This window comes from Sturnus vulgaris, chromosome 13, assembly GCF_052056855.1.
Source record: "Sturnus vulgaris isolate bStuVul1 chromosome 13, bStuVul1.hap1, whole genome shotgun sequence".
NCBI lineage: Eukaryota > Metazoa > Chordata > Aves > Passeriformes > Sturnidae > Sturnus > Sturnus vulgaris.
Window position 1 is genome coordinate 1,996,567 of NC_142255.1, and position 15,002 is coordinate 2,011,568.

General features: G+C 50.5%; 1 protein-coding gene across 1 annotated transcript in view; it reads right to left on the reverse strand.

Moving 5' to 3' along the window:
• The window catches only part of NPTN (neuroplastin), a 38,292-nt gene that overhangs the window by 12,232 nt on the left and 11,058 nt on the right, over nucleotides 1-15,002 (reverse strand). The window contains exons 2-3 of the mRNA XM_088172307.1: nucleotides 6,695-6,863; nucleotides 4,650-4,744 (exon numbers count right to left, since the gene is read on the reverse strand). Coding sequence (XP_088028433.1) covers nucleotides 4,650-4,744; nucleotides 6,695-6,863 — 264 coding nt within the window. The remainder of the gene's footprint in view (nucleotides 1-4,649; nucleotides 4,745-6,694; nucleotides 6,864-15,002) is intronic.

A 15,002-nucleotide genomic window follows, 5' to 3' on the forward strand; every position in this document is an offset into this window, starting at 1 on the left:
CTGGAAAAGGGGACAGGGACAGCACTCCCAGCTGGCACAGTGTGTGCCAGGCTGGGGACAGGGTGGGAAAGGAAAAGAGAAAGGAAAAGAGAAAGGAAAAGAGAAAGGAAAAGAGAAAGGAAAAGAGAAAGGAAAAGAGAAAGGAAAAGAGAAAGGAAAAGAGAAAGGAAAAGAGAAAGGAAAAGAGAAAGGAAAAGAGAAAGGAAAAGAGAAAGGAAAAGAGAAAGGAAAAGAGAAAGGAAAAGAGAAAGGAAAAGAGAAAGGAAAAGAGAAAGGAAAAGAGAAAGGAAAAGAGAAAGGAAAAGAGAAAGGAAAAGAGAAAGGAAAAGAGAAAGGAAAAGAGAAAGGAAAAGAGAAAGGAAAAGAGAAAGGAAAAGAGAAAGGAAAAGAGAAAGGAAAAGAGAAAGGAAAAGAGAAAGGAAAAGAGAAAGGAAAAGAGAAAGGAAAAGAGAAAGGAAAAGAGAAAGGAAAAGAGAAAGGAAAAGAGAAAGGAAAAGAGAAAGGAAAAGAGAAAGGAAAAGAGAAAGGAAAAGAGAAAGGAAAAGAGAAAGGAAAAGAGAAAGGAAAAGAGAAAGGAAAAGAGAAAGGAAAAGAGAAAGGAAAAGAGAAAGGAAAAGAGAAAGGAAAAGAGAAAGGAAAAGAGAAAGGAAAAGAGAAAGGAAAAGAGAAAGGAAAAGAGAAAGGAAAAGAGAAAGGAAAAGAGAAAGGAAAAGAGAAAGGAAAGGAAAGGAAAGGAAAGGAAAGGAAAGGAAAGGAAAGGAAAGGAAAGGAAAGGAAAGGAAAGGAAAGGAAAGGAAAGGAAAGGAAAGGAAAGGAAAGGAAAGGAAAGGAAAGGAAAGGAAAGGAAAGGAAAGGAAAGGAAAGGGGAAAAGAGACACTTTCTGGGACACCTGCACTCCTAGTGCAGGGTGACACAATGACATTGCTGGAAGGAGAGGCCAGCTCCCAGGGGTGATCCCAGATCCCAGGGCTGATCCCAGCAGAGCAGCAGTGCCCAGAATACCTCTGCTCCTGCCTGGCTCTGCTGGGACAGGGCTATTCCTGGAGCACCCAGGGAGCTCCGTGCAGTGCTGGTGTTTCAGGGCTCTGTGCTGCCACCAAGACACAAATCCAGCATTTTCTCTGCCAAACAGTGCAGGAAACCATGTCCTGCTGTCCCTATATCCCTGCAGTCCCAGCTTTAGCAGGTTCTTCCTGGGAAGCTTTTCAAGCCAGGATTGCTCCTTGCACTGCTCTGCTCCAGTGCCAGCAAAAGCCCAGGGTGAGGCAGGTTTTGTTGGGAAGGATTTGGATTTCAGCTCTCAGGCAGCAGAGTCCCCTCTCTGCTCAGACCTGCTCCATCACTGGCACCAGGAGAATCCTTCAGGAAAAATCCTGAAGGTGGGCTGGAAACACCTCATGAAGAACAAAAGGAAGCAGGGATAATTTAAATTAACTGCTACCAAGAAAAAGGCAAAATAAACTGACATTTAGGCATGCTTGACACGAGAAAAATTCTAAGCAGCATCATTTTAACAGTTTTAAACCAAAACACAGGAGAAAGGGGTTTTGTGGTAGGGTGACCACGGGACTCCAGTGCTCCCAACAGGCACAGAACTCGGTGTGCAGCAGCTTTCTGAAGGGCTTGGGGAAACACAGCCAGCAAAATTCATCTCCTCATATACAGGAGGCATTCCAAGCTCTTTCCTGTCACTACTCAAAAGGAGAGGGAAATTTAAATGTGTAACACCTCCAAACCATGGCCCAGTTACCTTCAAGTTTCCCATTAAGAGACAAAATTAAAGCAAGGTCAAAGCACCTAAAAATATTCCTGCACTGAAAACTGGGATGTGTGAGGGGTGACCTGAACAAGGGCTCTGCAAGGTTTCTTTTTCTGGTTATGATTCCAATCCCTGTTTCCCTCTAGAGCTTGAAGATATCAAAGGAACCAGAAGGGGAAATGTGAGAGGATTTTCATGGATCACTCCAAGATGCAGCTGGGCTCAAAGGAGTGTCCAGTTTAATTAATTTTGGTAGAGAGGAGCAAGGCTGCAGCAGAGGTTTCCTGAGACAGGCAGGAATCAAGGATGAGGCTCTTGCCCAGAATACCTGGGGAGGATGAACAGGAAGGTGCAAAAGGAGCTGGAAGAATCCCTTGATGAGGGAAGGACAGAAAGGCCTCCCAGGAAAGGGAATTAAGAAGAACTTTCCAGCACCTGTTTCCTCTCCCCTTCTCCCAAGACCCCAGTAAGAGCAGCAGCACTGCAGAGTTCTCCAGGACTGCATTTCATTCTTTGGGTTTCTTTTCATCCTCAGGCCTGCAGAGCTCCACACCAGCACTGCAGGGATTCCCCTGGGTGGAAATGCAGCAACCAAAAATCCCCTTCCAGGGGGGAGGAGGGGCTGTCCTGGCCAGGCCTGGCAGCTCCAGGGCCAAGGAAAAGGGGGCACAAAGAGATCCCTGCTCCAAGGCCCCATTTCCCCAAAGCCAGCATCTGCTCAGAGCTCAGAGCTGCCCCCACACAGCACCCCCAGAGCTCTGGGGATCTGAGCAGGAGCAAAGCCTCCCCCAGAACTTCAGCAACAGCTGCTTGAGGGAAGCCAGCCTTGGAATGAATTCCCAGGAAAGGCCCCAGACACTGCCTTTAAACCCTGGCATTCCCAACTGCTCTTACACCACTGCCCTAGGGACTTTTTGCAGTCAATCCCAGGGTGGTTTGGGTGAAGGGACCTAAAGTCCACCCAGTGCCACCTGTGCCATGTGCAGGGACACTTCCCACTATCCCAGGCTGCTCCAGGGCCCATTGCAGGGAGGCTGGAGGGACTCGGGAGCAGCAGCACACGAAGGGAGGTGGCCCTGCATGGCCTGGGCTGCTCTGCCACAGGCTCTGGGGAAGCTGTTCACGAGCTGTCAGAAAATCCCTATTTTTGGAGCATGAGCACTCTGGCATTCAGCACCCTCCTTTCCCTGTGCATCAGCAGTGAGAGCTGCACCATAATTACAATCAGCAATTAAATCTGTGTCTAATTGCTTGAGCACCAGCACGACCCATGCAGGTAAATATTAAATTACAGATCTGCATGGGCAGCCCAGACAGTGCCACTGTCCCTCACATCTGCTTTAAGTGCAATCCCCATTTATTATCCCATTTGCCAGGAACAGCATCTGAGGAGTATTTAAGTGTAAATGACCTGTGGGAAGTGAGTAGGATTAGTTCTCCTTGCACTTCAATCACAGATATTGGCTTTTCTTCACCCAGAGTGAACTCCCCCTCCCTGCCAAGCTCTGCTGGTGGCCCTGCCTGGCAGAGCAGCAGCCAAGCCCCGAGGCAAACACTCCCAAAGGGCCTTCAGAGACCAGAGCTGGCACAGGTCTTGCTCCACTCCCAAAGTTACATTTCCCCTCTCCAGGAGTGGTTTGTCACCTAAAGCAGCCCAGAGGAGGCAGCAGGAACTTAACATTTTAATTAGGATAACATTAGGAGATTTAGTAATTTGAGCAAAAGGGCAGAATGGAAGAAAAAAATCCCCAAGGAAAGGAAAAGAAGGAAAATGAATCTGCTCCACCTGTGTACCCTGAACACCCAGCTAAGCTCCTCAGAGGCACAGGGTGCTGGAATTCCATCTCCCACAGACTGATGGATCCTCCCCCCTGGATCCCAGGGCCTGCCCATGCACCATCAATTCCCAAACTCAGCCCTCCCTGCAGCCCAGGGGTCACTGGGAATTCCCCAGCACTGCTCTGTGCTTCACCTACAGCAACACTCGTGCCAAACCTTGCCCATTTTGCAGCTTTTATCCCTAATTTCAGGCTCCCAGAGATGTCAGGAGGTGTTTTAGTGTCCACAAATCCCTGTGAGCTCTTTCCCTGAATGTGTGCCAGGCTTTCCCTTGAAATCAGAGCTGTTATCTATGATGATAAATTATTATTGATGATTATTAACCCAGGCCTAGCTCTGTATGATGAGGAGGCTTTTCCTCTTTTGTGAGGGAGCTGCTGGAGGCAGGCAGTGCCATTGCCATGGCCGGGGAAGGGGCAGGGGCACAGGGGCACAGGGGCACAGTGACACAGTGGGGCAGTGACACAGGCACAGGGGCACAGTGACACAGTGGGGCAGTGACACAGGCACAGGGGCACAGTGACACAGGGGCACAGTGACACAGGGGCACAGTGACACAGGGGCACAGTGGGGCAGTGACACAGGCACAGGGGCACAGTGACACAGGGGCACAGTGACACAGGCACAGGGGCACAGTGACACAGGGGCACAGTGACACAGGGGCACAGTGACACAGGGGCACAGTGGCACAGGGGCACAGTGACACAGGGGCACAGGCACAGGGGCACAGTGACACAGGGGCACAGTGACACAGGGGCACAGTGACACAGGGGCACAGTGACACAGGGGCACAGGCACAGGGGCACAGGCACAGGGGCACAGGCACAGGGGCACAGTGACACAGGCACAGGGGTACAGTGACACAGGGGCACAGTGACACAGGGGCACAGTGACACAGGGGCACAGTGACACAGGGGCACAGGGGCACAGTGACACAGGGGCACAGTGACACAGGGGCACAGTGACACAGGGGCACAGGCACACAGTGACACAGGGGCACAGGCACAGGGGCACAGTGACACAGGCACAGTGACACAGTGACAGCAGTACCTCTCACTTCGATGGTGGCGTTGGCCACGGGCGAGCCGGAGAACACGAACACACACAGGTACTCCCCGGACTCCTCTGCTCGGGCCTTCAGGATCCTGCAGCACAGGGCACACAGCACAGCTGGCTCACACCCACTGCAGCAACCCCTCCCACTGGCACCTCAATTAACACCTGGGAATTGCACACTGCACTGTTGGTGTAATATCGGCAGGCCCAGCGCCCCCCTCCCAGCATACACACTCCCCCCAAAAGCTCCTTGGCTTCCTTTTTTATTCATTTTATTTTAATCAAGCAAAAAGCCCCACAGAAGAACACAAATCCTGCAATAAAATAATTTAATTACGTGTGGAAACTGCTCAGACACGTGGAAAAAGCTGCTCACTTGTCTCTGAGTGCTGACAGCACTTACTCACCCAAGGCTCAAGTTATGAAGTCATTTCATTTCAGATAAGCAACTTTCCAATGGCAGAACAGTCCAATAACCACACTCTGACCCCTGCTGGCTTTAACCCGCTCCAGATGCTCAAAAGTGAGGAAAGGAAGGACAAGGTGGAATTGTGGCCAGCGTGACACTGGGGTCCAGTTACCATCAATCATTCAGGAGCTGCAAAGTGACACAGCTCCGGGTGTGACAGGCAGGCAGGAGCTCCCTCCAGCCAGGAGCAGACAGCCCGAGGCTGAGGAAGGGTTAGGACAGGTTCATCCCACTGCCAGCAATGGAAGAGGCTGGATTTTTAAGGGAAGCAGTTTAACCTCTGTATTATAGAGCTTTCTGGATGATAAAAGTACCCAGCTCTGAACTCCCAAACACCAAAACAAAGTGACTGAAAAAACAGGAACCCAGGAGTTTAAGGGAAATAAACGGAATACAAAAGATGAACCAATATAAAATATAAATAAATGGGGGAAGTAAATACTCTCTGTTAACCACAGCTGTGCTGATGCTGGAATTCCTGCATTTAAAATGTAACCACAGCACAGCTAAGGAACAGATCCAATGCAAAACTAAACAGCAGAGAGAGCCTCAACTCCAGCATCAGCAAAGCAGCCTAGGAATGGTCAGGAATCCAGGATCTACTCTGCAAATGGAAATCTGGGATTTCTGCAGCTGTCCCCTGGGATTGCTGGGATTCCTTGGGGACAAGGGGCACTGTTGTGACCTCCCACTTCACTCCTTCCTTCCCCAGCAGTAAAAACTGAAGCCAAGCCTAAATCTTCATTTGCAGAGGAATTTGGAAGGAAAAATCCATCCCAGTTTGGAAGAGATGCCAGAGGAGTCAGCTCAGCAGGGCCCTTCCTGGGCAATCATGTGCAATTCCCAGTAACCCTGAGCACCAGTGCCATGCTCCCTAAGGAAGCTCAGGCCCAGTGCTGAACACTGCACTGAGGAAGGGACAGGAGGTAATTGTGGCAGGAAATGAGCCTCAGTTTTTAATTGCCAAATTAATCATGTAATTCAAAGCAAGCTAAAGGGAAAAACGAAAGGAAAAATTTGGATAAATCATTATCAGGGTAAAAACCATAATGCTGTGGATGAGAGGCTGTATTGCTAAGGCCATGAAATCCTGGAACATTCAGAAAATAGTTGGGACCAAGTTGCCAGCAGGGGTTAAAACATCCCTAAAGTGCTCTTCAGTTTGGTTTAAGGTGGAACTGGAAATTGGATTTGCTGTCCATCAAGGGGGAAAATGGATGGGAAGAAAAAACAGTGCAAGAAAATCACAGAGGGAACAGACCCTGAGGGGATCCCAGCAACTCCAGCCAAGGTCTGTGGGATCATCCCACAGCAATGGGGTGACCAAAGCCTCACCTCAGGAACACCATCCCTCCCCAGGGCAGGCCTGGCCCAGCCCACTCCCCATTTCTCATTCCAGCTGGGATTTTGGCCTCCAGGAAGACGTGCAGCAACAGATCCCTCCTTAAGGAGATGGGCAGCACAAACCCCACACACTCCAGCGAAAAGCAAACCACGCTGCTGCGTGTCCAGGTGAACCTGAGAGAGGAGAGCTCTGGGGTTCACCCCCCTGGCTGTGGCAGGCACCCACCTGTACTCGGTGGTGTTGGAGAGTTTCCTGGTGCCCGGGATCTCCTCGCCGTTCTTCACCCAGTAGCTGGCGGCCAGGGGGCTGGGGCTGCTGGTCAGGTTGCACTGCAGCGTGACGGCCACGCCGACCACGTGCAGCACCACGTCCTCGCTGGCGTTGATCCTCGGCTCTGCAAGGCAGGGACAGCCCTCAGCAGCCACACCCCTGGCGACACCGCCCGCTACTCTACATGGCACAGGGGAGCCGAGGGGAGGGCACCACACGGGGAAGGAGGGAATGAGTGAGTGAATGGCACTGCGGGACACAGCGACAAAGCACAAACCGAGCAGCGCGGCAACGCCTCGGGCTCCGCTCCGGGCTGCACTAACAGAACGCTTTAATGGTTTATTGGGAATTCCCAGCACCACACACACATCCAGAGACTCCTGACACACTTTATGTTTGCCACAGCACACGCAGACAAAGTCCTGGGGCTGCACATGTTGCTCCTCCACAAGCTTCTTGCTGGCTGGAACTTCGTTCTTCTCCTTGAGGTTTCAAACAAAGCCTTTTAAAATATGAACAGCGCTCAAATTTAGGGTTCTCGGTAATGTTATGGATTTGTCCCTGCCCAAAGGCTGCTGTGTCCTTAAGTGCACCCAGGAGATTCCAAATGGCACAATTTCCCTGGTGTCTGGAATTGGAGAAAACCGCTGAGAGCAGCACTCAGAGCCTGATAGTGGAATGTAAGGAAACACAGCAGGGTAAAATCAGAGCTGCAACTGTTTTGTGTCTAAAGCAACCCCAAGCACAAACATTTATAAAGAACAAAACCAGCCCCAGTGATGAGCAGAGCTGGGAGTTCTGCACTTTGCTGGCTGCTTTGAGGCTGTTCCACTCCACAGCCTCACCTGGCAACACCAAATTCACATTTTTTAGGGCAAAGCCTTTCAGAAGTGTTAAAATCAGTGAGGCCACTGTCCTGCTGTTTGAGAACCACGCTGGCTTCAGCTCCTGCGGGTGCTGCTGCTCTCCAGCACACACAGCTGGCTGATTTTCAGCACAGTCACAGAAGCTGCTTCCCAAACTTGGCCACAAGACCTTGCTGCTGCAGGGCCCGTGCCTCACAGCAGGTGTGAAGCGTCCTGTGAAGAACCACCTCACACAGGATGGCAGGGTTTAAAAATGTCACAATTCTTGCTATTAGTCTTAAAAAAAAAAAAACAAACGGATTTTTAGTGTCAGCTCTGCCTGCAGGCCACCCCAGAGCCTGTGTGTGTAAATGCTGCTGTGTGCCCTGCCCGGGATGAATTCCTGACCAAGGAGCAGGGAATTCCAGAGGTGCAGCTCCAGCTGCTCCTTCCTCCCTCCCCTCTGGATGCAGGAGGCAGCAAACATCTCCCTGGTTTCTGCAAGTCATCCAAGGAGTTTGGATTCTGGAAACTCTGCCTTGTGGTAACAAGTTTGGGATATAAATTTATAATCCATGGAGCCTTTGGAATGCAGGTCATGAAACACAATGAGAGACTGGAAAATACCAATTGTGTCAGAACCATCCCAGCTTTCCACACAGGGAAGGAACATCCCTGTATCCCGTGCCATATCCTTACATTATTGCCCAGGGGAAAAAAATATGTATCCACTGATAACCTGGAGCATTCCAGGCCTGGATATTCTTTTTGAAAATCCTCCTTCCCCCAGCTCTCTAAGTCATTCTTTTACTGCAGAAACACTGCAGTTGCTGTTTGTATTATCACGTTTTTCACTCTGTTTCTGCCTCATTTCTCCCACACTGGGAATTTTCTCCTTTCAAGGATTGTTTGGGCCCAAAATTGTTGTGCTATTCCTGTATCATGCACCATTCCTGGCCTGCCCCGTGTGCTTTTCCACCCCCAAAGAGCTCATCTGCATTCCCACAAAAACACTGACAGAGCTCTGGGAATATTTTTGGGAGTGTGTCTGAAATAGTAACTCGGTGGCTGACCTGCAACCTTTTCAGTTTTAGTTTAGCAAAACCGAAGCCAGCTGTAAGTCTCATTTCCAGCTTCACCTGCATTTATGTCAACTTGATTTGGCTCTGAAAAAAAGCAAATTGATGGACTGGCCTCCTCATTTAATTCCAGGAGACAAACTGCAGTTGGAATACTGGGACAGCAGCAGCCAAAGCAGGATGCTCACCTAGAAAATCACTTTTTACACATCACTTGAAGTGCCCATTTTATGTAAGCTCAGCTTTTACAGTTAAAACCCAAGCAAAGCAACTAAAAAAAAAACCCAGTAAGTGAAATTCTGGTTCCAAATCCGGAATGAGGTGGAAGGCAGATGGTGGTTCCTGGGTGCCAGATTTTCAAAAGCAAGTTGATCTCTGCAGAGGCCAGGATGGAGCCTGTGCTCTGTGGGACTTTGGTGTCACAGCAGGGCAGCAGCCACTATCACATCAGCTGGAAATTCCAACTCCACTGAGCCAGACAATTCCCATTTCCAAGACAAACTGTGTTAAGGCACGTAAGGAAACAGCTGAGGCCATCTGGGCAGGCTCCACTTCCAGGGACACCTTGGAAACCTTGTCCTCATTTTCCTTCTCCTCCAGCAGGGTCAGGCAGGTGTTGATGTCCACGAGCTCCTTCTCCCCAGCACACAGGGCAAAAACATTCAGGGCTTGGATCCACATCTCCCCAGCACAGCAGAGCCCCAGAGCAGCACAAGGCACTTGGCAGGAAATGGCAGGGGAGGAGAGGCTGAGCTTCAGTCCCTGGAGCAGCTCAGTGCCAGGGGCCTGAGGGAGGAACACCCCCTTTCCATAGGGACACATCTCCCCAGGAGCTGCTCCCAAAGGCTGGCTCTGCACACAGCAGGGACACCCCCTTTCCATAGGGACACCCCCTTTCCATAGGGACACATCTCCCCAGGAGCTGCTCCCAAAGGCTGGCTCTGCACACAGCAGGGTTTTGTCCCCCAGAGTGGCTCTGCAGGGCTGGCAGGGCTCTCTCCCCAGCACACAGCACTCCCTAGCAGACACATTTCCAGGTTTGTCCCAGGGCAGGATCATTCCCAGCTGCTGCTGGAGGCCATGCAAGCATTGCAGTCCTTTGGGAGCCCAAAGGACACGGGAGGGGCGAGGGCTGGGCTGAGGCTGAGCAGTCCCAGCTCACCCAAACCCTGCAGTCACCCCACACCACCGGGGCCACCACCCATTTTAACACGTGCACCAATGCTGCTTCCATTTCCAGAGGGAAGGTCTCTGATCCAGCAGTGCCAGCAGCAGAACCAGGCTTTGGGGACAGCTCTGGGGGAGGGTTTTTCAAGGTGCCCAAATAAATAATCGAGATACAAATACAGAGTTGATATTTTGTACCCAGTAGGGCGTTAAAGCACAGAGCACAGCAGCAAAACCTCACTTTTGCTCTGCTCTTCTGTCAGCTGAGGACACTGAGAAACCACCCAAAACAAGTTCTCCTGTACCTGCACACTGCAGATTTAATTCCCTCTACCTGTAACTCAGCAGCCATTTCCTTAAGCAAGTGCAAGTCTTACATTTGGCCCAAAATTCTTCTCTACTGAATCTGACCACATGAACTCCCAAATCCACCTGGGGTGAAAAGCAAAGTGAAGGCAGGAAAGCCTTGTCACAACCAAGAACAAAAAGCAACTGTGGGCCAAGCACAGCCTCTGCTCTCAGATCACTCAGTCACTGAGCTCAAGCCTGAGTTCAGTACTGGGGAGGACATCCCCCCCTCCTCCCACAGGCTGGATTAGGAATGGCTGCATCTCCTCAGTGCTGCTGCATCAGAGAACTCCTTAGGAACATGCTGCTGGCCAGGAAGGAAAAGAAACACCACGACTTCATGGAAAAATCCAAACACCAAAGGTCACGTGGAACTGAAAGGGAAGGATTTATGTAACCAAAACCAGGTGAGGAGGCATTCCCAGAAATTCCAAGAGAACAGAAGAAATCAAAACAAAACGGTTAGAGTTGGGAAGAACATGAAAATCAAAGAGAAAGGCACTCGTGGAGAAAACCAGGGAGGCTGAAAACCTCCTACAAAACTAAAGGGAGGAGGGAACAAACACAAATCCAAGCTCTAACACACATCCCGAGGTTTTCCCGAGTGCTTTGGTCCTAAGGAGAAGAGACACGGGTGGCACACAGGGTCAGCACTAGAGGCCAGGAGCAGCCCGCGGGTCGGGAGGACAGCACAGGGTGGCAGAGGGTGGGACACGGGGACGGGGTCACCAGACTGCCTCTAGACACTACAGTGCCACTACTGGGGACCAGACTCACTCTGCAGGACGCTTATAGTAGCCTGGGCTCGAATCCACGTAATGGAGGGATTTTGCCTCAAGTCATTCCTCCTGGGATCGTTGCTGGCCCTGCACTCGTAAGTCCCAGAGTCTTCCAAGGTAAGGCGGGTTACTCTCAGCACACTCACCCCATTGGCCCCGTAGGCAGTGTTAATGGTGACACGGCGCTTCCGAGCGCCATCCCACAGCTGTTTGAAAGCCTCAGCCCGGTTGACTTCCGCATACCACCACTGGATCTCTGGAGTGGGGTTCCCAACCACATCACAGTACAGTTCAAAGGCGTCCCCCGTGAGCTTAGTTTCTGACATGGGCGACTTGACAAACCCGGCTGCAGGGAGGGGCAGCAGAAACGCAGTGACAGAGCGGCAGAAAACAACAGAGCTCACACACAACAAAGCAGCGGGGCAGAAAACACAGTTAGAGACATGGCATCGGCTGTGACACGGCTTGGGGACACCCATGGATCGGCTGTTACACGGCTTGGGGACACCCATGGATCGGCTGTGACACGGCTTGGGGACACCCATGGATCGGCTGTGACACGGCTTGGGGACACCCATGGCACCGGCAGTGACACAGCTTGGGGACACCCATGGCACCGGCAGTGACACAATTTGGGGACACTCACAGCACACAGAAGGGGTGCAGGGCCGGGGCTGCAGGGCAGCAATTCCCACTGTTCCCGCTGCTCCCCCTTTCCCTGGCAGCTGCCCCTGCCCACCCTCAGGCATCTCCAGGCCTTTCTGAGCCCTGGGAAGCTCGGGATGTGCCAGGGTGAAATGTTCCTGCTCAGGGATCTGCTCTCTGAGGGGATTCTTTACCTGACCCACCCACAGGGGCACAAGGGGTAAAATCCCAAACCTGTGCCAGCTGAGAGCTCTGCCCTGAGCTCCTTTCCCAACCATTTAGGACTTCCAGGGCAGGGAATTCCCCAAGATACAAGTGACCTCTCTTCCTGGAGGAGCTGATCACCCCAGCTCTGGGAAGGAGGGAATTTCAGTGAATGAACACTCAAAGGTTGTTTTGTTGGGAACCCACAGAGGAACCTCAGCAGTCCCCCCTCAATGTGGAGAGGCCACAATATCCAGATTCTGGATATCCTAAATCCTCCCATACTTACCCGCCTCAGCGCCCTGCTGGCAGCACACCCACACTAAATTGTCCTTCAATCCTATTTCCAAAGATATTTAGGAGAATAGCAGTGCCTCGACACCAAGCCCTCCCCCCAGGCCCCTCCTCAAAGTGCAGGATTAGGACACAGCTGGCCAGACAGATTATGCAGCAAAACCCATCCTGGTGCTGTTCCTGGGAGGAACAGTGTCACACCAGGAGGACTGTGCCATCCCTGTCCTCGAATTCCGGGATTATTTTAGGATGAGAGACAAATCAGTGAGGTTTAGAAATGGAAATATGGACTTGGAGCACTCATTAAAAACAGCATTTAATGCCCTGTTCCCTCACTTGGCCACAGAAAACAAAGAGCTGCACAATGACACGGGAAGGTGGCACTAGGGATGCATCCTAAAGGATCCTTTGGGCAGGAAAAGCCCCCAAGTGTCCCCAAAACACACCAAGTGTCCCTTGCTGGCACAGCCCTGCTGGAAGAGCAGCTGGCATGGAGCTGCAAGGAACTGCTGAAGGAACATTTGAAATTTTAAACAATTATCCTCAAATTCCTTGATTTACAAACTCATGGGATCAGGGACTCCCCAGCACAGAGGGGCTCAGCACCAAGAAACCCCCAGCAAATCCTGCAGGGCTGCAGGGGCAGGAAACCCCGGCTAGAGCAGCCACAATGGCCACAGCCCCTAATGGCCACAGCCCCCAGGGACCAATGGCCACAGCCCCCAGGGACCAATGGCCACAGCCACAGACCCCAATAACGAAGAGCCCCCAGTGACCAGCACTCCCTGACCCCAATGAATGAACAGCACTCCCTGACCCCAATGAATGAACAGCACTCCCTGGGATGATAAACAGCCTCCATGTATAAATTAACAAATATTTCAATTACCAAGGGCAGCTCTGGGTTAATACTTTGCATTTGTAGCCATTCACAAAAAGCAGCAGTGAGCGAGGTGATGCTGCCACAGGGCCACCGCCCGTGGTGACACCCAGCCAGGAGCTGCACAAGGGATCTGCCAGCACTGAGCAGGAAAGGAAGGCTTAAAAAACACCAAAAAAATGGGGGAAAAGGTGAATTATTCCAGAGGCTGCAGCACAAGGGAGCTGGGAAGAGAAGTGCTGCTGCCTCAGGGCCCTGCCCAGATTCCCAAATTCCCACATTCCATGGCTGTCCCAGCACGGAGTGGGTGACACTGGGCAGATCCCCCTTAGGCAGGAGACACCAGAGCCCGGCCTTGCCTTTCTTGGGCTTGTCCTGCACAGCTCACCCGGCTCAGCTCCTGCTCCTGAGACAGCAGCACCCAGCAAAATACCCACAGCCAGAGACACAGCCACAAACCCAGGGCTGGCCCCAGGGACCGTGCTCTGCTTAACCCTAAAGATTTGGGACCGTGTTTGGTATAACCCCAAAGATTTGGGACTGTGCTCTGTTAAACCCCAAAGATTTGGGACTAATCTGAAATCCCTTCTGGAAGTGGTTTATTTATTCAAGATTTGATCTCATGCACCAATTTTGTGTGGATGGAGTGGAGGAGAGATAAATGCCCTAAAAGCAGGAAAATGTTTCAGTCTGCACACAGAACTCCACTGGAATTCCAAGGGCTCCTCACATTCCCAAACTTTTCGTTAAAATTTGTGCTGGGGAAAGAAAATTAAATCCCCACTGAGAAAAAACAGGATTTTCAGAGCTCAGAAATTCTCATAAAATCTGCCAGGGTAAGAATACACAAGGCAGTGCCTGGCAGTTGTCCCTGAACTGCAGAAATTATTGTGCCATTGATTAAAATATCCTTTTGGAACTCAAATTTCATCAAGGTTTAAGCAAGGCAAAAGAATTCAGGAAAATGGCCCTAGAGGAGCACAGCAGGGAGAATTTTCATCTCCCCAGGTTAAGTCTGATGTAAAAAAAGGAGTTTAAAAATAAAAGTGTTGTGCATTAAAACCCAAGTCGAGGAAAGATGTTAAGCCAGGCTCAAAGATAAAAAAACCCAGGTTTAAAATGCACAAAGAATGAACAAATTAGGACCAAAATGAGGGGAAAACAAAGGATTTCCAAGGAAGTTTTCAACCCCAACCAACACAACTGTAACCAAGGAATCCCCAAAAAGCAGGCTGAGGCTGCTGCTCGACATGAATCTCACTTAATTCAAAGCAAAAAGCACAGTTCAAAGCTCAGAACTGAGAGTTTACAAGGCTAGAGTGCAAAAATAAACCTGATTTTCAGTCTGGAGCCACAATAAATAAAAGTGTAAGTGCTGTAGGACTGAATGATTTTGAGCTTGGCTGTCTTTACAGCAAAAACGCACCTGGAAAACCTTTCAGCACATCAAAAATTTGTATTTCACTGCTCTCAGGAAAGATCTGGAGCAGATTTTATATTTTTATATTTTACAGCATAATATCCAAATTATGCAGCCTGTTTTCTTAAATTCTACAAACAACAATGCAGATGGAAAAGGCAAGGCCCACCAAGAACTGCTCAGCTTTGCTGTGCTCTCACCTGAGCTGATTTTTGCTTTATTCCCACATTGAAAATTTGATGGGAATAGCCCAAAAAACGCCAGGCAGGAACTGCCCCCCTCAGCTAGGCTGTGTTAATGAGGTGCCTTGGCTAATTAACACCTTTTTCTTCTCTTGATTAAGCAACAAGAGTCCTGAGGGTGGGGAAATCTCACTGTCACAGTGTTGCATTTTGACTCCATTTGGGCTGGAAAAAGGAATTAATCCTGGTTAATGTTTTGTTCCTTGCCAATGCTCACATCCACTGAAAATCTTGGAAATCAGTTAAATACACAAAAAGTGACAGCTGGGAGAGGTGAAACACCTCAATTCCAGGAAGGCACTGAAGCATCCTGCCTATTCCCACCCATTTTCCACAGGATCGCTGCTTTGCCATTCTGTC